We start from the raw sequence: 26,320 nt of genomic DNA, 5'->3' as shown, positions 1-26,320 counted from the left end.
AGTGCATACTTGGCAAGTTAGCCCTTATGAATGTCCGTGCCATTTTCTTGCTATAAATCGTCAGGTAAAAAAGAAACAGTCAACTTTTGATATATGGTACGTGGAAGCTTTAGGTTCTATGACATCCATCATTTATCCTTGATAGGTTGACTTCAAGCCATTGGAGTGGTTAAGCATTGCAAATCAGAAGACTGCCTGTCTTGTCAGATTCTGCGTAGAAATTGAGGGGGAATACACAACAATGTGACAGAATGGAAACACATTCTAATTTGAACAGATTAGATGACTGGAGCCTTTTGATTGATGCTGGCATGAGATTGCTGTAGGAGAAATAGTTCAAAATATGGACTATTCCACTTCTGCCAGTGCAATCAAGATTAAAGCTGCTCGCTCGTTTTAGGAAGTCAATTAATAAACACTAGGTAGCAGCTAATAAATCACAAAAGCCTCATTACATTTTACAAAAATGTGTTCTCAAAAGACGTATGCATCTGGATGTTTATATTAGCTGAGATTTTTTGCACTTTTGCACCGAAATCAACATTTGTAATTTAGGTGCCGCATCTTCATTGTAATACTTGATTGATGGTACAGTATTGAATGAACTGATAATGTTATCTAATATTAATTAGGGCTCTTTAAATCAATTACTGCTCAGTTCTTGTTTTGTTTTTTTATTTCTTAGTGAATTTTTACAATAGTCTAAGTTGGAGATGTTATTGATGGGGAATAGAATGCATTGCCTTTGTAGGCATCCAGTTCCAGCTAAAAGTTCTTGCGGGTTAGATATACCATGTTTAGAAACAGACCAAAGTTCTCTATATTGTACTCCAACAACATGCCCTGACCCTTCAAACAGTATCCTTTGTTACAGGAACGGCGGAGGGGCAGGTCTGTGGGCCACTTTTGATCGAAACATTTTTGAGTCGATTATTGCAGCATTTGAAATCATTTTGTAGAATGGGCCCTCAGGGAATAAAGTTGAGAGGAATCAAATTTAAATAATGAAGTGACCCTACAGCGAGCAGAGAGTTGAAATCCTTGTCTCATTCACACCTAGGTGCTCTAGATAAAAGGAGTGCTTTCATTTATGGTGACACCCAATCCATTCCGTTCAATTCTATTGAAGTTTTAGAACATTTTCAGCACATCTCTGAGGTTAAATTTAACATCTAGAATTTATTCTAAGCCCTTCAATTCTAAGCTACACTGCTTCCATCCTGTCATTTTGAATTGTACCCATTCAAATACGATCTGTCAAAATATAAAATTACCTGCCCACCCGAAAGAAGTATGAAGGTCTCCAAAATGCCATGCTTAATAAAAAGTGATGTTGTCTACAGTTTTCACATCCATGTTAAGCAGTACATTTCAATTTACATTTGTATACAGCTCTCCGTCACCATCTTTGCATGCACCACCAGAGCTAATTACAAAGAAATGCGAATGGTAAGAATCAACAGTGACTGTTGACGCATGAATGAAGAGCCCATGTTTTAATACGGCAGAGTGGAGTGTTCCACCTAAGTTTTGTAAAAGAGCTACCTATACAATTAATAGTGCCTTTCAATCATCCCTTGCATCAGTGTTTTATGTGTTAATACTACTGAACTAGCCTGGGAGGAGACATTTAAGAGGTAATTTGTCGGATGCGGCCTCCAGCATGCAGTCTCTTTGCTGGGAGAATGGATTAGCGGATCAGAGGATTAGACATAGGTATGTGCATCTGATTTGCAGTGATTCTGATTTTCCAGTCATTAAAGTTAATAAGAATCAACCATTCTGATCTCTGCACTCCATTTTCATAGTCATGCTTCTGGTGAATGAGACTCTGCATCAGATGCCTCACCTCGCTAAATCATCTTTTGATGTCATATCTGCTCTTTGGTGATGTCACAAATGTAATTGGAGTGAGAATTCTTGATGTTAAAGAGGGGATTCTGCAAAAAATATTTGTCTCCCCGTCTTCCTCTGACTGGTAATTTTAAAGTTAAAAATGAGACAAGAGACAATTGAGATATACCAGTAAATTGCACAGCTATCTCTCTTTCTCATATTTACTAACTTGTAACAATTCACCTTTGGAGGTATTCAAAGGGATAACTCACAAACCTCATTCCAGGATTTGAGCTCATAATCTAGGTTGACACTTCATTGTTTGAGAGGTTATCTTTCAGGGGAAATGTTAAACTGAGGCCCTGTCTACCTTTTCAGGTGGACATAAATGATCCCATGTCACTTTTTCAAAGAGTAATGTGTTTTCCCAGTGTCCTAGTCAACATTCATCATTCAAATAACACCACTAAAACAGATAAAAGTATCTGAGGATGTGATAATACGTTACATAAAAATCAGTCAATCTTTCTTTAATTCAGAAACATTTTACGCAGATACTGAACAAATACACTGGCAGGAAGGAACATTTCAATGTTAGATGTTGTTAATGCCTGTCAGTATCTCCTGACCATCTCGAATGCCAGCCAAAGATTCTTCTACTAATGTCAGATTAGACCAGCACAACATCGAAAGGTAAACCTCAATGCAACAAATCTGCTTGTAAGAACGTAAGAGAAATGAAATATAATTTGGCCCATCACGTTCATTCCTTCCACAGACCATGTGCATTTGCTCTGTCAGCCAACCAGTTTAACTCCTGCAGACACGTTCTACAGAGTGTGTCCCACAAAAGGTAAATTAAGCATAACTCCAGAATATTGATCTATTCTTATGTCCTATTTTGGTTGTCCTTGGTTGGTTGCCTTCCTTGGCAGCTCAATTCCATTATGTCAGTAGCTCAGGACCCACTACATTCCACATAGTATTTAAAAACACCAATTAATTTTGGCAATTTTTTTAACACAATAAATGAGAGAAATGGTGAATAGTCTTGAAATCTGATAGGCTTTCAATGTTTTGATGCAGACCTCAGTCTTACAAGCCCTGAAATTCTACAAGGGTTCTCCCGATCCCAACCGTAACTTCAACAGGAGATCGGTGGAGGCCCAGAGGAACAGCATAAATGGCTGAAAACAACTGTTGCTGCATTTCTCTGGGGGTTTGCCAGTCTCCAGCCAAAGTTATGGCAGAGGAATGGGAAAACTGATACAGAATTTTAGGCCCATGTCGTCATACAGACCCGATTGTAAAAAATTGCAATGCTTCTACATATTTAACCTTACTGAAGGAATCAATTTTGGTTATGTGCAACTGAGTAAACACATCAGCACAAAGCAACAGGTTCATAATTTTCCTTTTAATGCCTTTAGTCTGAGCTGACAAACAGTATCAGTTCTTTGCTGCTGAATCACCACGCTGGGGCATCCTAGCTCAATGTCAATTATGCATACGAATACAGTGAGATTGCAGTTACTTTCAAAAACTTAACAAAAATGAATACTATAGGAAGATAACTGGGGCTTTCAAAGCTCATTGCTGTTATGAAAAAGGACAGTTTATGGAAGGTGTCTCTTTTTGCCATCAACACAGTCTTAATACTGTGCAATATTATTGTATACATACTTAAATTGTTTATATCAAATTGATATTTCCATGGAGATGTTAACCCAATGGGTTAATGCTTCTATTAAAATACTGTCCAGCAGAATTTCATGCAAAAGTTTAAAGAGTTCATCACACATCACAATTCCAGTGGTACATTTTTATATGGAAACAAGTTGCATTTACATAGTCATTTATGTTGTGTGTCAGCTGTGGCTCAGTTGGTAGCACCCTCGCATCTGAGTCAGAAGGTTGTCCCACTTCAGAGACATGAGCCCCAAAATCTAGGCTGAGGGAGTATTGTACTGTCAGAGGTGGCGTCTTTTGGATGAGATGTTAAACTGAGGCTTCATCTGCTCTCTCGGGTGGATGTAAAAGATCCTATGGCACTATTTTGAAAAAGAGCAAGGGAGCTATCCCCGGTGTCCTGGCCAATATTTATTCCTCAATCAACATAACTAAAACAGATTATCTGGTCATTATCACATTTCTATTTGTGGGAACTTGCTGTGCGCAAATTGGCTGCCGCATTTCCTACATGACAACAGTGACTACACTTCAAAAGTTACTTCATTGGCTGGTCGTGAAAGGTGCCATATAAATGCAAGTCTTTCTTTCTTTAGTGCCTAAAATGTAGAAATACATGCCAAGGTGCTTCAGAGAGGCGTAGGGGAAAACGGGATTCTAAGCCAAAGGAGAGATTAGGCGGGATGACCAAAACCTTGGTAAAATATGTGAATTTTAAGGGGGGTCTTACAGGAGAAGGGGCTGGAGAGGTGGAGGGGGTTTAGGGACTGATGGGGAAAATTCCGTTGCGCCCCGTTTGGGGATGGTAACATCTGCGTGGTGGGACTTTTAGTACCAGGCATGGAAGTCCGCCTCGTTCTCGAAATTGGGGTTACCACCCCTGAAAGGAAGTGGAGCGTAAAATAACGCACTCCACTTCCTCTCTGGGGCGCTAATGGGGCAGAGGCAGAGGGAGTGTGGCACAGCACTGCGCATTGGGCTACGTAGCGCTGCCACCTAGGAGGGGCTCGCCCCTTCATTAAAGTGGAGGTCCCAAGCTGCCAATTCAGCAGGATCCTACCTGGACCACCTTGCAGAAGGGTGGCATGCCACCAGTCTGGCACTCAAGTGGGGTGCCGGGCTGTCAGATCACAGCATGGACCTCGCATTCAAAGAGCCAACAGGGCGCTCAGGAAAATGCTGAATTTTTTTTCCGACACCTCCCCTTTAAGTGGCGCCCACCCACGAGCCTCCTGCCGCCCGGTTCACCCCTGAAGCTGTCGCTGGCATCTGGCTGCTGATCCATATTTGGTAGTTTTAGAAGAGTTAACAATGTATTGTGTTACTTTTGTCAAGTGAAATCTGCTGTATTGGCTTTCTGTCATTGTTTTTTTGCTTTAAATAAATGTTATTGGATGATTGTAGCCTCTGATCAGAATGTTTATTCTTCTGCTCTACAGAGATAAGGAGAATATGAGATACCTCATGTCAATTCAGGGAGTTAAATACACTAACAAGAGTTTTTGAATACAAACGCTTTGAAATGCTGCATTACTCAGATAGTGTGTGTATAAGACACATTCTTTGAGAACATTTGTGGAATTTTCAGTGCAATATTTTCTGCAGACTGAAGGCAATTTCTTTGTTATTTTTTTGCTTCTAGGAAAGGTACGCTTCTCCTAAATAATGGGTTTGCAATTCTTGCTGCTTTGTTGATGTTCCTGAGTGAAACTGCTGGTTCCTTCGAGATGCTGATTGTGGGGAGATTTATTATTGGAGTGAATGGAGGTGAGAATATTTTTAGTTTAATTAAAGTTAATCTGTTTAGTTATGTCTAAATGATGCTGTGATGGTCAGTAACAGAGGTAAGGAAAGGTGGAGGACTACTGTTGAAAAGGGGATTGGCGTTGTGTTCATTGGTACCACAGGCAGATGATTCGATTCCTGATATCCCGGCCAGAAAGGGGCTGTCTGGGTTGCCTCCTTCCTTCTGCTTCCTCCTCCCTCTGTGAGCAGCTTGTCCCCTTTGCTGCCTCTGGTCCATCTCCATGAGATGCTGCAGCCCAAGGGGGACTGCAACTAGAGCTCCCAGGACTGGGGCCAAGTGTTGCTCTCAGAGGCCTTCCTTTAAGAGTCAAAGCCTTGCAAATATCCAGCAGCACTCCCTGCACTCCCTTCACACTTTAACAACTTTTAAAATGTATTGCACCAAGCCTTTACTTCAATAAAATATGACGATACCAATCCAAAAGCAAAAATCTAAGCTTATCTGAAAGATGTGTGTGTCCCTTTAAGAAGCACTGACAATGGCTCCATTATACTGCTGCACACACGTTCTTCTGTGCGTGGTTTAGAGAGGGCCTTATTCAGAGCAGCGGCATCCAAAATCACAGGTTGTGTGCCAATTCAGGCATTGCTTGCCAATTGGTGTCACAATCTAGATCATTTAAATATGGGAAGCGAGCGCAGGCAATGGCAGCACAGCTGACCTGCCCAAAATGGTGGCCGCCGCGTTCAGCACCGGAAGTGAGATGACTGCCATTTTATCTTTCAAATCGGCCTTAATAGTTGGCACTAAAGGCTCCAATTTCCCGGCACATTATGGGGTCAAAAATCATTGGCTCTGCTCCCTCAACAGAAATGTGGTAGAAGAGGCGCGGAGATTTCCGCTCCTGATCCCATTAAAGAGTCCATGGTCAGGGCAGGGCCACTTAATGGAGCCGGCAGACAGCCATGCCACTGTGAGCATATCTTGCCTGTCAGAGGACAGTGGGAACATTACTACTGACAAACCACTTGCTGATCTGATTTTGCCACTGGTGGAGAAATTTTCTTTAAGATACCCAATTGATATTAGTAAGATATCAGTAATTGAGCTGGCGTTTTAAAGGTGGGTACAGGTCAGGACCAAAGCTAGATCTCCAGGTTGGCCACACTTCCATTGCTAAATAGACCTATTCACTTGGTTTATCCTAGTATTGAGGTCGCTCAGCAGTAGGGAGGCCGAGGCTGAGGATTTCCCATCCCTTAGCCTCATACCCTCTGACATCAGAGACCATGTTTAGAAGTTCCAGCCCAACCAGGCCCTGTGCAAATTTACATCCTGGGCTAGGACCAGAATAACTAGGTTCTGCCTGATTTCCCTGAGGGTATGCTGCACTCGAGTTGATTCTGGTGAGCTGATGAGCTTTCCAATATCTCACATGGTTCATTGTGCCAGACAAGTTAAGTAAAGTAAATGTGTGCGCACAGGCTTTTGCAATTTTAATAGCGTTCTCTACCTTGCCATTTGATTGTGGATACTTTGGTGAGGTGGTGACATGTGAAAACGGTTGGAATTCCCTTAAGTTAGATGGAGGTATGGGTCATGCTATTATTTGGTGACCAATGAGCAGTTGCATGGAAAAGAAAATAAGGTGGAGTGTAAAAAGAGCTGCCAGTTCGTTATCACCTGGGTATAAGAGTAAGGAAGTCTTGCTACAGTTGTACAGAGCCTTGGTGAGACCTGAAGTACTGTGCACAGTTTTGGTCTCCTTATTTAAGGAAGGATATATTTGCCTTGGAGACTGTACAACAGAGGTTCACTAGATTGATTTCTGGGATGAGAGGACTGTTTTATAATGAGAGATTGTGTAGAATGGGCCTATACTTTCTGTAGTTTTGAAGAATGAGAGGTGATCTAATTGAAACATATAAGTTTCTGAAGGGGATTGACAGGATAAATGCCAAGAGGTTGTTTCTCCTGGCTTGAGTGACTAGAACTAGGGGGCACGTCCGGGAAGGTGTTTGGTGGCCGGAGGGGTGATTGGAGGCCTTGTGGCGGGTTCGGAGGCCTTGGATTGCGGGGGGGGGGGGGGGGGGGGTGGGATCTGAGTCCTCGTGGGGGGAATCAGAGACCTCATGTGGGGGGACTGGAGACCTCGGGGTGAGGCGGGGTGATCGGAGGTCTTGGGGGAGGAGGGGGAAGTGTGATCGTGGTGAGTGGGTGGGGCAGGTAGGCTAGATCCAGCAGGTAAGAGGAAAGGCACTTTCCTCCTGGATCCAACAGACCTCGCCTTACTTTAGCTGGTGGGTTCCCCGAGGCCTGAGAAAGCTGATCAGAGTTAAATTTGTAATGGTGGTTAAATATGAGGCCCGGCAGCCTCATTATAATATTTAAATTGACAACCTGTTCCATTGGAGCGAGTTGACTGCCCGCGCCCCCTTTCCCGCCTCTGTTAAAACCGAAGTGGGTGGATTGGAGGTGGGTTTTCTGGGGTTAAAATGACTCCCCTCTGTATTCTTAAAACAATCATTTCCTTAGTATTGATGTTTTCAGACTAAATAGGACTGCAAACATTGGGCCCAAGTTTCCACAGGAGTTGCTCCTATTTTTTTTGAGCAACTAGTTATTTTTGGAGTATCTTAAAAATCACAATTCTCCACATTTAGTTTGCTCCAGTTTCAGTGAGTTAGTTCAGTTTCTTTTTAGTTCAGTTTTTTTATCAAAAGGGGGTGTTACCAGCCACTTATGCCTGTTTTGGCAATTTAAGCAAGTTTAGACAGCGAAAAGTTACTCCAAACTAAATTAGGCCAGCGTATGTGTCCGCTCTGAAAAACCTTTCGGACTCTTTAGAAATCAGGCGCAGGTAGCCAGATAGGAGGAGGGGAAGGAAAGTTAGAGGGTTTTCCAAAGCACTAAACACATTCACAACAACATTAAAGAAGCATAAGCACATTTAAAGCACTAAGCACTAAACAAAGTAGTACATTTAAAGCACCAAGACTTACAAAGCACTAAACAAAGCACAAAAAGTAATAAGCAATTAATTAACAAATAAAACATAGAAGGAACCCTGCACCTAAAGCATCAAGACCAAAGTAATAAGCAATCAATCAATCAATAACAAATAAAAAATAGAAGTCCTATCTTTATGTGAAGGGATGACAGCGGGCCGTCGATGAGGGAGAGGGAGGAGGGGAGAGGGGAGGGAGAGGAGGGGGATGGAGAGGAGGGGCGAGGAGGGGGGTACAGGAGAATGTGGTGGGGAGAGGAGGAGGGGGGAGGGGGGTGGAGAGGAGGAGAGGGGGAGAGGAGGAAGGGAGGGGGAGGAGGGGGGAAGAGGAGAGGGTGGGGAAATGTTAAACAGACGAGACTGCCCTGTGAGCCTGAACTTCCACTAGTACAAAACTCTTGCAAGAATCCAACTCCAGTTACTAACTTCGCACAGGTATTAATTATCGAAAAAAAGTCCTGCCCAACTACACCTGAACTCACTATCAGGTTGAACTCCCACTGAGGCTAAATTCCATAGTCGTCTGTGCTTTCACAGTCCACTGTTCCCTCGCAGGTCACGGCGGGGAGCCCATTTGGCCAGGGTTAGGGGCGGTGTGCTTCGGGCCCTTCCCACACAGCCTGCAGCACACACGCACAGAATCTGGGGGCGAGGAGCTACTGCACATGCGCGAACACTCTAGCGCGCATGTGCAGAGGTCCCGCCACTGTTTTCAGCGCCGGGACCTGGCTCCGCCCCCCATGCATTCTGCTGCACTGTGCCAAGGGCCTGGATCGATCGAACTGCATGGAGAATACAAAGGTAAATAATAGGCACCGTTTCTGTTTTAAAAAGTCGGCGGACCTCACGGAGGTGCGCCGTTCTAAAGGTCGGTGGAAACTTGGCCACATTAAATTTTCAAGCTATTTTGAACAGTTCTGGATATAAACTACAAAATTTACAAATGAAGTTGTGATTGCCTGCCTTAGTCACAAAAATATTCTTCTTACTGGGACCCTGACCCCATCAGGACAGCCTGGCCTTTGGATTATTGCTGCAGCTGCCCAAATAGCAATTCAAATTTGTTTTTGAATATTTAAATGTTAGTAGCCTTCATTACTTCATAGCCGATACCATTGCAAATTGATAGAGAATAACTGTCTGGAAACACAAGGCCCCAGCGTTTCGATTCAATTTCTAGTAGGTTGACAGCAGACGGAACCGCGTGGATTGATAGTGAGGTGTGCTGCCTGTCAGTGCCCCTGGCTGGTGCTTCTTTTTTCTGCTTTAGTTACCAACCAGACTGCCCCTGCTGGGATTTCACTCGTCATTCTGAGTGTTCCCACAAACTGAAAGAATGGTGAGTTGTCACACGAGTGGAGATTTTCCAGTGTCTGCGCCCAGGAGCACCGATCGCCCAAACAATATGCGTACTGGAAAATTGGCCGGGCTCCACTTCACTCTGAGCCACCCAATCTTATCTTCTGACATTCGCTGCACCTAAGCGCTCAGAAGGACACAGTCCCTGGATAATCTCCCCAAAGAGGTGAGAAAAATGGAGATAGTGGGAACGTGCATCAATTCCACTTTATTATTATGTTCATCATAAGATTGTATTTTTTTTATACATTCATAAGAAAACTGCAAGAGTGAATTAAGTTGCAGGACAGGCTGATGTAGAAATATTTTTCTGGCTGCTGACCCCACTTTGGTGAACAGCCTTAATGGGAAGGATTTCAAAAAGCCGGATGAATAAACAGAGCCTGCTGTAAATAATGACTCCCTGTACAAACAAATATAGGTTTCTACTGCTCCTAAAAAACTATGCTGCCAATACTGATATGGACGTTCAAGTATAGTGTTTTGACAAAGAGCTGGCTAATAAGATAAGGGGGCTAGAACCTTCACTTTTTTTTTGCATGCTTAATGCTCACTTAATGCCCATTTTACCACTGAAATGACATATAACGCCCATATAGCGCGCAAACTGACGGGCATTTTCGGAAACTTATCGCCGAGCGTTACTTTCCCCAGGTGCTTAACGGCGGGAAGAAATATTACCGACTGCCCACTTTTTTAGGGCGGCATCAGCAGAATGGGCGAATTCAACGGCCATAATATCGGCCAGCATTACTTTCCACGCGAAATTAACGCCGAGATTCAATATTAATGCACGGCCACTGTTTTTTGTCGTAAAGAGCATATTTACCCAAATTAGCGGCCATGGAGATCGCCCATCATCAATTTCACCACCTCACACACATATCGGCCACAATATCGCTCGCCCAAAAAAACGCCCAGAAAAAGTGGAACTAACCGGAATGAATCACAGCGTTATGGACAGTATGTTCTAGATCACATGTTGCGTCCTTTAAAAGGCTGCTGTGCTTCAACCTCGGCGGAGTTCAGATGTACTCTGCAGATTGTGCAGATGTGAACATCTCTAAAAACATTTCGACCACGCTGTGAAATGAAGAGGAGTCTTCGTCGGGACTGTAAGGGGTTCTCGGGGAGTGTTGTTGTGCCTTGGGTGTCTCTCTCTGGGCTTCTGCCCTCACAGCTTATGCCTGGCCTGTGAGGTACCCTGAGTGCTGCAAGAGCACCCCTGGAGAGACTGTGTCCACAGCTTATGAAGGGGGTTTTTGAGACTCGTGCGTCCCCACAGCTTATGCCTAGCCTGCGAGGCACCTGTGAGTGTCAAACACTGCTAACCCCTTCTTCCCTAGCCTGTGACACACAGTTGAGCGTTTTCGAGGCGCTCCTAGCTTCCCTTACACTGTTCTGACATAAGACTCATGATCAGGAGATGTAATACAATAGAACTGAGACAAAGTGATTCCAAGAGGAACTTAGGCTTCCAATTTATTTGACAAGGTGTATCTCAACAAACAGCAAAAAACCAACAAAACAATCCCCCTAAATCCCACTAAACGGACACAATGAAAATCTTTACACAAGTTTAGCAGTACAATGCCCAACCTCCTACCTTTCCTGGCCTAACTGAGTTGGGAGTTCCGGGGACCAGAGGTTATACTCACTACTGTGCCTTCTGCAGTCTGGTGGTTTGTTTCTTCTATCTTCGGTATCTTCGGACACTGGTTTTCCTTCAGTGTCGAGAGGCTTGCTGGTTGTTGGATCATGAGAGCAGGGAACCACACACACACTAGGTCAGAAACCCCTTTTTATAGCCAGATTACCCAGTCCACCTCTCCTGTTGAAATCGATCCTTCCCATTGGTGGGCTTTGTGATTTTGAAAAATGCAGCAGTTTTAGATTATTGCGGGTTTTTTCCACTGATGTTAACCTACTCAAGGTTTGAGTGGGTGTTGATTGCGTTAGCCTCCTATAGCCATTGTGTAGGCCCTTGGGTTGTTTTGGGTTCCCTAGTTTTCTGAAGGTCTGCATAATTTTTCTCCAATTCAGTTTTTCTAACCTACTCAAGGTTTGAGTAGGTGTTGATTGTGTTGGCCTCCTGTAGCCATTGTGTAGGCCCTTGGTTTGTTTTGGGTTCCCTAGTTTTCTGAAGGTCTGCATAATTTCCTTCCATAGTGTAAACATGGGGAAGACAATAGCCCGATAATGGCTATGAGTCAATCCCACAGTTTTCGAGCAAGTGCTCTCCCATTGGCTTGAAAGCCCCATTCTTCGAGCTGACTCTGTCCCACCATTGGCCCTCCGGTGTCCTCCCCCGTCCAATCACTGCTCTGCCAAGGTCAAACCATCTCGGTTTCAATTCACAGCACAGACCGATCCCACGGTCCTTTTCCTTCTGGGTAAAATTAGGGGGTTTTCGTCCTCCCCTTCAGGACATTCCTTGTTTGTGACCAAACGGTGGAAAACAGAGAGCTACTGCAATGGGACCTGTTCTTTCTCACTCTCTCTTGATGTCCAAATACATGCAGCAGACTTGACATCGCCGAAGCAACGCTCCACTGCATTATGTTCCCAAAGTAAGAAGTGACAGACTGATGAGGAGGACCTGATGTTACACGCCCCGCAAGTATAAGGAGAAGCATTCTTACCTCGACTTGCCCAATACCACCTGCCTTCGGAGACTGCGCTTCAACAAAGAGGTTATCACTGAGGTATGCCAGCTGATAAGGGCAGATCAGCAGCCTGCCAGCACCTGCCAGCAACTGCACTGTCCGTTGAGGTCAAAGTCACCGCCGCACTGTCTTTCTATACCTAGGGTTCTTTTCAGGCCACAGCTGGCGACATTTGAGGACTTTCTCAACATGCCACACATCACTGCTTTGGACAGCTCACTGAAGCCCTGTATGCATGCAGGAGGGACTTGATCAGCTTCCCTATGACCAGGGAGGCAAAGAATGAGAGGGCTCTCGGATTCTCCAGAATTGCAAACTTCCTCAAGGTGCAGGGAGCAATAGACTGTATGCACATCATGATGCGGGCACCTTATCAGGATGCAGAGGTTTTCAGGAACGGCAAGGGATTCCACTTTCTGAATGTCCAACTGGTTGTCGACCACCAGCAAATTATACTGGCAGTGAATGCTCAATTTCTGTCAGCATCCATGATGCTCACACCTGTGTGAAAGCACTGTATCTGACTTGTTTAACTATTAGCCACAAGGTCAATGCTGGATGCTTGGTGACAAAGGATATGGCCTCGCCACCTGGCTGATGACCCCACTGCATGACACCCACACTGAGGCCGAGAGGCGATACAATGAGAGCCACAGAGCAACTCGCAATATCGTGGAGAAAACCATTGGAGTGCTGAAGCAGCACTTTAGATGCCTGGACCACTCAAGAGGCAAGCTCCAATACCATCCCGAGCAGGTAGTTCAATTCATGGTGGTGTGCTCCATGCTGCACAACTTGGCTATCAGGAGGGGACAAGAATTGCCTGATGAGTCTGACAATCCACCTCACCAGAGAGAGGAAGAGGAGGCGGATGCTAACATCGGCCCAGACAATCAGGCTGACACTGAAGCCGTGCCCCCGCCCCCCTGTATACTGCAGGAAAGGGCCCATGGTGGCATGATAGCTGCAAGAGCCTTACGTCAGGAGCTCATCAATGATCGCTTTGCCTGAAAAAACATTGGTGTTATTTACAAGGCTGACACACTGCTGGGTGTGCAGGTCATACATCAATGGTGGGCATCACCTTGGTGACAGTTAAAGTTTAAGTTGATTGAAGTTAAGAGTGATTATACCCTTTTATGTTAAGGATACACCAGCATGTAATGGTGCAGCCAACTGAGCCAATGTGCTACAAGGTTTTGTTAAATAAAAAACATTTACACCGAACATTAGTCTGAAATCAGTATTTCTGTACAAACCAACCCTTTCTCCCCCCCCCTCCCCCACCCCCCGCACCACGCTTCTCCCCCCCACCTCTGCCCCTTCCCCTTCCCCTCCTGACTCCAAGCCACCTGGCCAAGAAGGTCCTCAGGTGATGCTTCATTGGGGGGGGAGGGGGGGGTTGACGGCCGAAGCGCTGTTTGGACGGATACGGGAGAGGTCGGTCCCGAGGTGGGAATGTGCTCCAAGCCAGAAGCAAGATGTTGCTGCTGGCTCTCATGTGTGCTTGGCAATGGGGGTGTGTCACCTTGGGGTGCAGTCCGGCGGTCCAGGACCACCGGGAGCCCTCTGTCACCAGTGTTCCTGGCTACCAGCTCCAGGGCCTCCTCTATCCCTTCCATGTTATATCTTATTTGTTGGACAAAAACTCGTTGCCAAGTATGTTCTTGGTGCTTAGTAGGCTTTTTGCTACTGGTGAATCTCTGGCGTTCCTCCCACAACAGCCAGACAAGCACACACAATAGCCACACATGCTTTCAGTGCCTCTTAGCTCCCTCTCTCTCTATCTCCTGTTCTGCACATGTCATGATGACCCTTGACCTCCTGAATCGCGGGAATCGAGCGTTGCCATGCCGTTGCTAAGGACGCCCACACTTTACGGCAGAAGGTCAAAAAAATTTAATGCTACCGCCCATTTCATATTGCTCGAGGTAACGCCCATTTTCAAAAATGGAAATGAACTGTTTTGAGAATGGGCAAGAAGCCGGCAATCAGAAAACACTTTTTTAATGCCCATTTTTGGGCGATAAGCACAAAAGTGGAGATTCTAGCCGAAGGACATTCGCAAGGCAATCAACACTAGAGAAAGGATCAAAGAACATTTCAGAAGGAATGTTCAAGGGAAGCCTCAGAAAAGTCATTGGCCTAGAAATTCGGTTGCGTAGAGCCCGTTGCTACGGTTACCGAATTGGGTCCAAAACGGTGTACGAGCAGTGTGCACACACTTCTGATGTGGGTCACACCGGACACCAGCTTGATGAGGACGGTAGGACAGCCATTAGGAGCAAGTGCTTGAAGGATTGTAAATAGGTAGCGGTGCCATTTTCATCGTCATCACTGGAACTAACACCCTTTATTATCCTCACACAGCTGAACATGTGTTCAGCAGCAGGTATGACCATCCCCCCACCCCACCCCACCAGCTCTATTTAAAGAAATTATTAACAACTTTCAGGTAACTTGCTTTTTGATTTCTACTGGGTCTGTGTCAGTTTGTGGAAGCGTTTGCAGCTTTCCAGCATTGTTTAAAGTAGATGAGGTGACAGGGAGTAATACTGCAAGTGGAGAAGGCCTTGGTTCTGACTTCAAGGGTTCTGGTCAGAGCTCTTGCTCCCACTCATGGGTGCTGTTGTTGTCATCCTCCTTGGCCTGCAGCATGACAGGGAGATGGAGCAGAGGCAGTGAAGAAGAGGACAAGCTGCTCGCAGAGGAAGGAGGAGGGGGAGAAGCACTCACAAAGGAGCTTCCAAGAGCAATTCTCTTACCTCAACCTGAGCCAGGAGCAGTGTCTGAGGCATCTGCGCTTTACGAAGGAGATATTCACAGAACTCTGCCACCTCTTGCAACCAGACTTGCAGCCTCACACCAGGGCAAGGGCAGTGCTGCCAGTGGCTGTGAAGGTGACCATGGCCCTGCATTTCTTTGCATCAGGATCCTTCCAGGCTGGAGCAGGCAACATCTGTAACATCTCCCACTTCGCCGTTCACTGCTGCATAAGAGAGGTGAGAGATGCTCTTTATGCCAGGAGAGGGGACTTCATTGTCTTCTCTCTGGTATGGTTTTGACAGGATAGCGGGCTTCCCATGGTACAGGGTGCCATCGACTGCATGCACATGGTTTTGTGGGCACCGTATCTAAATGCTGCAATGTACCGCAGCCACAAAGGTTACCACTCACTGAATGTGCAGTTTGTGTGCGACTATGCTCAGCACATCATGATGGTAAATGCCCGGTATCCTGGTAGCAGTCATGATGTTTTATTCTGTGCCAATTTGCTGTTCACTCAGTCTTTGAGCCACCAAGACAAACCAGAGAGTGGCTACTGGGCGACATCTGGCTCTTGATTCTGCTCCGCAGCCCAACCGCATGTGGTCAGCATGTGTACGACAAGCACCTTGCTGCCACACGAAACATCATAGAGCAGACCATAGGGGTGCTGAAGCAAGGGTTCTGCTGCCTGGACTGCTCTGGAGGAGCCCAACAATTCTCAATGGAGCATGTTCCCTGATTTGTGATGGTCTGCTGCATCCTCCACAATCTGGCCATCATGATGGCACAGTCCTTGCCACCAGGGAAACGGCCACCAGCTCAAGAGTAGGAAGAGGAGGAGGAGGAAAAGAAGGAAGCGGAAGGAAGGCGGGAACCCAGTCAGCCCCTTTCTGGCTGGGATATCAGGGATCGAATCATTCATCTGCGGTATGATTGAACACTATCCCAATTTGCCATTAAACATTATTCCCACACATGAGGCTGGATTTTCGGTTGGAGGTTTCTTACGGCGCTAATGGTGGCTGGTCGGTAAATTTTGCGCTGGGAAATGGTTTGCGACGGCAGCCAAAAAATTCGGCTGCTGCGCCCTGAGAGTGGAGTGGAGTGATAAGGGAAGCGTTCCACACCTCTCTTATGGTGCTGGGCTGGGTGAGCAACTGAAAATCCGTTGCCAAAGAGCCGGCTCTGGAGCGCCCTAAGAGAGGCCTCCCTGGAAAAAACAATCGGGACACAAAACACAAAAAACATTCACAATATATGACTGACACCAAATAAAGATAAATCGCAAAATGAAAACAAAAAAAACCAATTACACTTACCACATGCAGTCATTCCTTCCGTCACAGCTCTGACTGCAGCTGTCTCTGGCGGTCTCACCACGGGGCACAACGGGAGCTGAGCTGCTCCAACCAAATATCAAATCATTGTGGAGACTTCCGTGTGTGATGCTCCCAGGCAGTACTGCTCAGCGCCGTGGCAAAACCGGCACCAAATTTCCCGGTGGGGCGCTGAAAGCTGGCCGCCCGGGCAGTAAGCATTTCTAGACCGAATCGGAGCCCTAACAGAGGCGTAATCCAAATTAAAATCCAGCCCTCTGTCAATGACCATCACAGCACCTTCTTGGCCACAATGCTGAAATAAAAGCTACCACAAAGCAAATATTCCAATATTCCAATCAACTTTATCCATCTATCCATCCAATATTACATTGAAAGAATCAAGTAATCGCCCCTGTGCAGACTCTTAGTGACTGTCTTGTGTGTGCCTTTGCCTGTTTTTGTAAAGTCCTGTCCCCTCAGTACAGATTCACATGAGGCATGTAGTGAAGTCAAGGTCACTCTGGACCTGCACCTTTATTTCACAGCTTTGGAATGCTGCACTTGCCTGAGACCTGTCCTAATATACCTGTCTCTTGCAAGTGCACCCCTGGTGGTAAGGTATGCTGGTGGTTACAGGTCATATCTTATTACAGTCATGTATAGCATGTTAGGATACAGTTATATATAATAATGTAAGATACATGACATCACCCTACCCCAAGGTCTTATTGTCTTTATAGGTTCAGTCTCTCAGGTGGTCTATGCTCTCGCATGGAGCGTCTGAGTTGTGGTTCAGTTGTTTGCCTTGGTGTCTGTTTTTCTTTGGGTGTGGTTGCTGTATCTCGCCTGGGCTGTCTGTTTCGATTGGTGTGATTGTTGTTGACTCGCCTGGGCTGTCTGTTGGGATTGCCCTTTCCTCAGGTTGTTCCCTCTATCTGTCCACCAGGTGTGGTGCGAGTTCCACATTGTAGTCTGCCTCTGGTTCCGCAGTGTTGTTAGTAAATCTGCTTTTGACTTGGTCTACATGCCTCCGGCAGGTTTTGCCATTGTCCATTTGTACTACCAGTAGCCTGTTTCCTTCCTTGCCCATTACTGTCCCTGCAGCCATTTGGGACCTCTGCCATAGTTTAGTACAAACACTTTGTCCCTTATCTCATTCCATCTCCCCCTCGACTTTCTGTCATGGTACTCAGTCAGCTTGCGATGCTTTGCCTCAACGATTTCGTGCATGTTTGGGAGGATTAATGAGAGCCTTGTTTTTAAAGTCCTTTTTGTCAACAGTTGCGCGGGAGGGATCCCAGTCAGTGAGTGCGGACGAGATCTGTATGCCAGCAGTAGTCGCGACAGGCGACCATGCAGCGTGGGACGTTGGATTTTAAGCATGCCTTGTTTAATGATTTGCACTGCTCTCTCCGCCTGGCCGTTGGAGGCCGGCTTGAACGGTGCCATCTTGACGTGATTTATGCCATGGTCAATTATAAAGTCTTGGAATTCTGCGCTGGTGAAGCACGGATCATTGTCACTGACCAATGTGTCAGGGATTCCGTGCGTTGCAAACATGGTTGCGAGGCTCTCCACAGTGGTGGAGGTTGTGCTCGAGTTTAAAATGGTGCATTCGATCCACTTTGAAAATGCATTTACAACGACGAGGAACATTTTGCCCATGAATGGGCCCGCAAAGTCTACGTGCACCCGCGACCACGGTTTGGTAGGCCAGGGCCAGGGGCTCAGTGGAGCCTCCCTGGGGGCATTGCTGAGTTGGGCACAAATGGTGCACCTTCGGACGCAGAGCTCCAAGTCCGTGTCAATACCAGGCCACCAGACATGGGATCTGGCTATGGCCTTCATGAGAACGATCCCCGGGTGCTTGCGGTGGAGCTCCCGGACAAATGCCTCTCTGCCTCGCAGAGGCATGACTACTCGGCTGCCCCACATCAGGCAGTCTGCTTGTAGTGAGAGCTCATGCATGCTCCTATGAAAGGGTTTTAATTCCTCGGGGCAGGCATCGCGAGCCTCTGCCCAGTCACCGGTTAGGACACATCTTTTTACTAAGGATAACGTGGGGTTGCTGGCCATCCAGGCTCTGATTTGGCGAGCCGTCATGGGCGAACCTGTGGACTCAAAGGCATTGATTGCCATGACTATCTCACAGTCCTGTTCATCAGACCCTTCCGTGGTCGCCAGGGGTAGCCTGCTGAGCGCGTCGGCACAGTTGTCTGTGCCTGGTCTGTGCCTTATGGTATAGTCGTAGGACGCCAGCATGAGTGCCCACCATTGAATTCGCGCCGAGGCATTGGTGTTTATTGCCTTGCTCTCGGATAGGAGGGGCATGAGGGGCTTGTGGTCGGTTTCTAACGCGAACTTGGCCCCGAAAAGGTATTGGTGCATCTTTTTGACACCGTACACGCACGCGAGTGCCTCCTTCTCTACCATTCCGTACCCGCGCTCCACCCGCGAAAGTGACCTTGAGGCATAAGCTATGGGTTGTAATTTGCCCGCACTATTGACATGTTGCAAAACGCACCCGACCCTATACGCTGACGCATCGCATGTTAGAACTAGCTTTTTACCTGGGTCAAAGAAAGTCAAACACTGTTGGAACACAGAAGTTTGCGTGTCTTATTGAAGGCGTGTTCCTGGGTGTCCCCGCAAAACCAGTTGCACCCCTTCCTGAGTAGCACGTGGAGAGGCTCCAGCAGTGTGCTTAATTTCTGCATAAAGTTCCCAAAGTAATTGAGTAGCCCAAGAAAGGCGCACAGTTCTGAGACATTCCGGGGCCTGGGTGCCTGGCGAATTGCTTCAGTTTTGGACTATGTTGGGCGGATTCCATCAGCGGCAATCCTTCTGCCCAAAAATTCAACCTCGGGTGCGAGAAACAGGCACTTGGAATTCTTGACTCTTAGGCTTACCCGATCCAACCGCTTTAGTACTTCCTCGAAATTACGGAGATGGGAGTCGGTGTCCCTGCCCGTGATAAGTATGTCGTCTTGAAATACAACCGTCCCCAGGATGGACTTGAGCAGACTCTCCATGTTGCGCTGGAATATGGCAGCTGCCGACCTGATGCCGAATGGGCATCGATTGTACATGAAAAGCCTCAATGTGTGTTGATGGTGGTGAGTAGCTTGGATTCCTCGGTCAATTCTTGCGTCATATACGCAGATGTGAGATCTAATTTTGAGAAAAGTTTACCTCCAGCCAATGTGGCAAATAAGTCCTCCGCTCTGGGCAGCAGGTACTATTCCTGCAGGGAGACTCTGTTTATGGTAGATTTTTAGTCCCCACAGATTCGTACAGATCCATCAGGCTTCATGACTGGGACGATGGGACTTGCCCAGTCGCTAAATTCCACAGGTGATATAATGCCTTCCCACAGAAGCCTGTCTAGTTCGTGTTCAATCTTTTCCCTCATCACAGAGGGTACAGCTCTGGCCTTGTGATGGACCGGTCCAGCATCCTGTGTGATGTAGATTTTGACTTTGGCCCTTTTGAAAGTGCCCACACCTGGCTGAAAGAGATGTTCAAATCGCTTTATAACTGTTGAGCAGGAGGTCCGTTCCTCTAATGACATGGCATGGACATCATCCCATTTCCAGTTTAGTTTTGGCAGCCAGCTTCTCCCCAGCAGTGCTGGGGGGTTTCCGGGGACAATCCACAGGGGAAATCGGTTCACTGTCCCTTTGTGTGTGACAGAGAGCATGGCGCTGCTGAGGACTGGTACGATTTCTTTGGTATAGGTCCTTAGTTTGGTGTCGACCCTTGTGAGTTTTGGTCTGTCTCTTTTATACGGCCACAGTTGTTCAAATTGTTGAGCGCCCAGAAGAGATTGACTCGCTCCTGTATCCAGCTCCATGTTGACAGATATCCCCGTTGAGTAGGACCCTCATCATTATAGGAGGCATCCTGTTGTAGGAGCAGCGGCCATTGATCGTGTTGACCCGTTGTACATCAATGTCCCGGGTACTGTCCCCACCATCTTCTGGTCCACTTTCCGACCCATCCGATTCGTATACCAGCCGAGCTGGCATGTTTTTGCACATACGGGCCAAATGCCCTGTATATTCACAATTTCTGCAAACAGCTTGCTGAAATCGACATCCCCTTGACGAGTGCCCAGCCCCACACCTCCAGCACAGACCTGTTCCATTGTTCAAAGTGTTCCCAAAGAATGAGCTGCGTCTGGCTGATCTCTCTTGAGCTTCTCTCAGTTTGTAGTTGATTGCTCGCATTGTGGGTTGATGAAGTGTGAATGGCCGTTCCTGTGGCCCTTGATGGCTTCTGCCTGCTGTCGAGAGCCTGTTCTCCCGGTTTTGTCTGTGTGTGGGGGTAGCAGCTTGTTTAGTGCTGTGAACTTCTTGTTCCGATATTTCGTTAGTTGTCGTACCTGCATTGTAAATCAACCTCGTTTCTTCTTCCCCTACCAAGAATGTCTGTGCAACCAGTGCTGCTGCCTCTAAGGTCAGATTCTTGGTCTCTATGAGCTTTCGGAATATGCCTGCATGGCCTATTCCTTCAATGAAAAAGTCTCTCAGCATTTCTCTCCTCAGTTCATCGGAGAACTCACATAAACTAGCCAACCTCCGAAGTTCCGCCACGAAGTTGGGTATGCTCTGGCCCACACAGCATCTGTAGTTGTAGAACCTGTGTCTGGCCCTGTGTAGGCTGCTCGCTGGCTTCAGGTGGTCTCTTACCAGTGTGCTCAATTCTTCAAACGACTTGCTTGCTGGTTTCTCGGGTGCCAGCAGATCCTTCATTAAAGCGTATGTTTTCGAGCCACAGCTGGTCAAGAGATGGGCTCTTCTCTTGTCTACCTTATCATCACCTAACCAGTCTTTGGTTACAAAGCTTTGCTGGAGCCTTTCTATAAAGTCCTCCCAATTGTCTCCCGCATTGTACTTTTCATCTGGTCCATTGTTCGCCATTCTATGGATTCTGTAATCCCGTAACTCGTCGCCACTGCTAAGTCCTGTCCCCTCAGTACAGATTCACACGAGGCATGTAGTGAAGTCAAGGTCACTCTGAACCTGCACCTTTATTTCACAGCTCTGGAATGCTGCACTTGCTTGAGACCTGTCCTTTTATACCTGTCTCTTGCAAGTGCACCCCTAGTGGTAAGGTATGCTGGTGGTTACAGGTCATATCTTATTACAGTCATGTATAGCATATTAGGATACAGTTATATATAATAATGTAGTATACATGACAGTTTTAGTGCTCTTATTGAGTGCTATCCCAGTGGTTACAGCATGGCCGGTGGAAGGCTGCTGACTTTCAGTGCGGGACACTACAAATGGACTTGCAGGATGACCTCGAGTAGCTCTGGGCCTAGTAGGCCTAGCTTCAGACTGCACCACCTCGGCATGGGTGGCAGTGGTCTGGGCTGGCTGGCTGACAGGCGACAGCAAGGGCATCGGCAGAGAGGCAGTGGTGGGAGTAGGAATGCTGTCACCCTGAAAGAGGACAGCAGGTTCGGCCTCCACGTATTCATTGCCACTCCCCTGGGAGCACCTCAGTAATCCTTGTAATCTGATGGAGTACAGACTGCTGGACTGCTGTGAGACCCTGCAAGCCCTTTTCAACATTGGTAAACCCAGCCATGATGGCAGCAGTCTGTGCTTGCATGGCAGCAGTGCTGAGCTTGCATGACTTCAGTTTGAGATTCAACTGCAGCACCCAGACGTTGGATGGCTTCTGCTTGTGCTGCAATTGAAGCTGAGACTTCGGTCATCAAATGCTGCATGATGATCGGGTCCCCAAGTGCGCAATGGGTCTGCCCACCCCTTCTACGCTGGAAAGGATGGGCTCCAAGCTCTGCGCAATGCCCTGTGCACGGTTGGTGCCAGACCCATCCATGCTCCTTAATATTGCACTCAGGCTTTCTGGCAGGTCTGCCAATGCACCAATCATTTCATTGTGCACACCCATCAGTTTTGTTCTGTAGGCTTGCCCCATCGAAGCCCTCATCTAAGTCCTGTATAGCAGAACTCATGTGCAACCTTGCCCTCTGGGGTGCTGGCACCTGAGTTACCCTTTCCCCCTACCATGGCTGCAGACCACTCCTGCTCTGAGTCTCACCATGTGCAGACCCCGCGTCCAACCTATCCTCTAAAGTAAGCGGAGTGTCAATATCTGAGCTGGTGTCTGGGAGTGTTAGATCGAGTGACGGTGTTTCTTCTTTTTTACTCGCCTCGCCTTCTTCATGTTGACCCACTGGCTGGGCAGGCTGGATTTCTTGGGTGTCTGAAATAAGAAAGGCAAAAGCATAGGGTTGTGGTGAGGGGAGGGGGAAAGCAAGAACTTAAATAATTATTTTTCTTCGGTCTTCACAGTGGAAGACACAAAAACCATGCCAAAAATTGCTGGTCACAGGTATGTGGGAAGGGAGGATCTTGAGACAATCACTATCACTAGGGGGGTAGTGCTGGACAGGCTAATGGGACTCAAGGTAGACAAGTCCCCTGGTCCTGATGAAATGCATCCCAGGGTATTAAAAGAGATGGCGGAAGTTATAGCAGATGCATTCGTTATAATCTACCAAAATTCTCTGGACTCTGGGGAGATACCAGTGGATTGGAAAGCAGCTAATGTAATGCCTCTGTTTAAAAAAGGGGGCAGACAAAAGGCAGGTAACTATAGGCCGGTTAGTTTAACATCTGTAGTGGGGAAAATGCTTGAAGCTATCATTAAGGAAGAAATAGCGGGACATCTAGATAGGAATAGTGCAATCAAGCAGACGCAACATGGATTCATGAAGGGAAAATCATGTTTAACTAATTTACTGGAATTCTTTGAGGATATAACGAGCATGGTGGATAGAGGTGTACCGATGGATGTGGTGTATTTAGATTTCCAAAAGGCATTCGACAAGGTGCCACACAAAAGGTTACTGCAGAAGATAGAGGTACGCAGAGTCAGAGGAAATGTATTAGCATGGATCGAGAATTGGCATGGTTAACAGGATCCTGAGTACTATCCATAGCCACCGATACAGGCATGGTTAACAAGATCCTGAGTGCTATCCATAGCCACTAATACAGGCATGGTTAACAGGATCCTGAGTGCTATCCATTGCCACTAATACAGGCATGGTTAACAGGATCCTAAGTGCTATCCATAGCTACCAATACAGGCATGGTTAACAGGATCCTGAGTGCTATCCACTTGCTCTTGAAACTTGAAATTTGCTCTTCTTGAGGAGCTCTACAGTCTGTTGGAAGCAGACTTTGGAGATAGCCAAGGTCTTTGCAGAGGTTGCACCACTAATGTCAGACCTCCTTGACCACACTGACCCCTGACCCTGGGCGGTCGCCCACATTGCCCACCTGTAAGGATGGAGGATCACAACTGTAAACCAGCAACTGAAAGCTCCACTGCACCCCTGTTCTCCCTGATATGAAAATGATTACAACATCTTACACTAAATTGAATGGCAGAGGAATCTGTACATATTTCCTTTAGAAAGACAGGTGCCAGTGTTTTGGAAGTACAAGTAATAAAATGTGAGCTTCCAACTGAATCAGTGAGTAAATGCACCATGTCGTGTGGTACTGAACCATACAGAAAGGTTTTTTGTTTCATCGCAGTTCTCCATTGAGACAGCTGGCTAAGGGGGGAAGATAATTGTCGAGAGTTCACTATCAAGTGATCCACATGGGAGGTACACGTCTGTGGGTGTAGGTGAGGGCAGAGCTAGAGGGGGATTGGTCTCTAAACTGAACTGTCTGCTGATGCTCATCTTCTAGGCTCACATGTGAAGAATGAAATAGCTAAAATTTTGAAGGAATTCCAAAGCTATTAAGATTAGGTCAAATGAAAATGGCAAAACTGGGATTGATAGGTTTTTGTTAGATAAGGGTATTAAGGGATAAGGAACCAAGGCAGGCAAATTAAGTTAAGGTTCATATATAACTGACTGGTGGAACAGGCTCGAAAGGCTGAATGGCCTACTCCTTTTCCTATATTTTTGCTGCCCATGGAAACATAATCCTTCAGCACAAGTTTTAGGGTAAGAGGATAAGGGTAAGGGTAGGAGGTGAGGAAGGAAGTTTTAAAAAAAGAGATGTAGAACACCACTACGAATTAATGTTCAGTCAACAGCCATTTAGTGATATTATTTGAATAAACAATTCACTAGTGACTACACAATATTAAAGATGGGATCAGCTACAATCACATTGACCCACTATTGTTTAAAAAGAAAACTATAAAAAGCACCTAACCATTTGCCAATATCTTCCTGTATTTACATTAAAAGATTGTCACTTAATCTTGTTGCAACATGATATAATAGCACATGAGCTGCTTCTTGTTCTTTCAACAGTCAGCAAGCTTCTGATCTCAGCTGAAGGATGTGGTGGCCCAAGATAGGAGAGAAATCAGAAGTTGAATCAGATCATGCTGATCTCATTTGTATCTTAACTGGTGGTTTACATATAGGATTGTATCTCTATCCATTGCGGTCGTTTTTTTAAATGGAGATTAGAAAAGTGATTTCTTGCTACAGTACTGTATGGTTCCATTGTCTGCGGGTGCCCTCCAATACCTAAGGGTGCAATGAGTGTTGTCAGGATATTTGCCTGTGAGTGTGTCATAAATTAGCCCAACTCGTCCTGATTTGACATCTACACATGTTGATTTCCAAAAGGAGTCATTGGGTCAATATGTTTATTGGTGCCATAAAAGAAGTGGCGAGCAGAGACCCTGGGAGCAGCATGGAGGCCCCAGGAGACCACCGCGGCAGGTCGGGGCCTTAAAAGAAGCGGAGGTGCGGTGCCTGGGAGCAGCGTGGAGGCATACCACTTCAGGGAACAGCACGAGCTGCGATAGCAGCGACAAGTGACGTCAGCAAGGTCCAGGTCGGTGATTGGCGCATGGGCAGATACAGCAGGAGCTGCGAGAGATTGTGGAGGGATGTGATCAGGGCCCAGGAGAGGCGTGAGTTCGGGGCCAGGGGCCCAGGAGCAGCACGGGCCAGCCCACACTGCAATATGTGTGCGCACTAGGTCCGTGCAGCAGAGCAGGTCTCCAGTCTTCTTGGGTAATCCTTGTCACTGGACCTAGCTCTGTCAAGCCCGTGTGGTGGCTGGTTTGCAACGGCCAACACACATTAAAAAAAATCCATGCACAGGCATCTTTCACCCTTCAGGATATAGTTCAGGACCTGGAATTTTAGGTCCTTCATTGGAACAACTGTGAACTTATCCTTTTTTTTGGCATGGAAGCAAGTCATCCTCGTTTCGAGGGACTGCCTATGATATGATGATGATGTTTAATGAGCGAAACCCTGCAAATGATGTATTTCCCATCTTGTATTGCTCCATTAATAGGTGGTTCAAATACAGAACTGGCAGAGACTGTCGAATAGGTCACCATCCTGGTTCGGGGATGATGCGAGACATAGGACAGGGAAGAAGGAAATGAGTTGGAGAAAAAAATTATCAAAACAAGATGGGGAGTATATCACCTCCAGTGCTTCACCTCAAGTTCAGCTCATTTATAACACCCCACAGTCAAACAGCCTGCAGCAAGGAAACACTTTTCTAATCATGAAGAAAAAAGGATGTTGAGGCACTGGAGCAAGTGTAAAAAGATTTACTAGAATGATACCATAACTGAAAGATTGAACAGGCTCGGGCTCTTTTCTCCAGTAAATGGACTATGGGATGACCTGATAGAGGTCTTTAAGATTATGAATGGGTTTGATAGGGTAAACACAGAGAAGATGGGGCCGAAATTGCCCCTTTTTTTAAGAGCTGTTATCGAGGCAGTAACGGGTCAGTAAGCAGCTCAGTCGGGGCGGAGGTCCTGGCATTTTAGAAATTGCCCTTGTGCATTTTTGGGAAGGTGTATGCTACCCCCCCACTGCGTGGTGACCACTTTCTGCCCCGCGAGGGAAATTGCCCCATGGGAAATTGCCCGGTGGGAGCAG

At 46.6% G+C, this 26,320-nt stretch overlaps 1 protein-coding gene across 1 annotated transcript in view; it reads left to right on the top strand.

Moving 5' to 3' along the window:
* The window catches only part of slc2a9l2 (solute carrier family 2 member 9, like 2), a 798,853-nt gene that overhangs the window by 222,045 nt on the left and 550,488 nt on the right, over positions 1–26,320 (top strand). The window contains exon 4 of the mRNA XM_070862252.1: positions 5,168–5,292. Coding sequence (XP_070718353.1) covers positions 5,168–5,292 — 125 coding nt within the window. The remainder of the gene's footprint in view (positions 1–5,167; positions 5,293–26,320) is intronic.

The sequence above is a fragment of the Pristiophorus japonicus genome, chromosome 2 (assembly GCF_044704955.1).
Source record: "Pristiophorus japonicus isolate sPriJap1 chromosome 2, sPriJap1.hap1, whole genome shotgun sequence".
NCBI classification, from domain to species: domain Eukaryota; kingdom Metazoa; phylum Chordata; class Chondrichthyes; family Pristiophoridae; genus Pristiophorus; species Pristiophorus japonicus.
The sequence above is the reverse complement of the archived record's forward strand: the minus strand, read 5'-3'. Positions and strand labels throughout refer to the sequence as shown.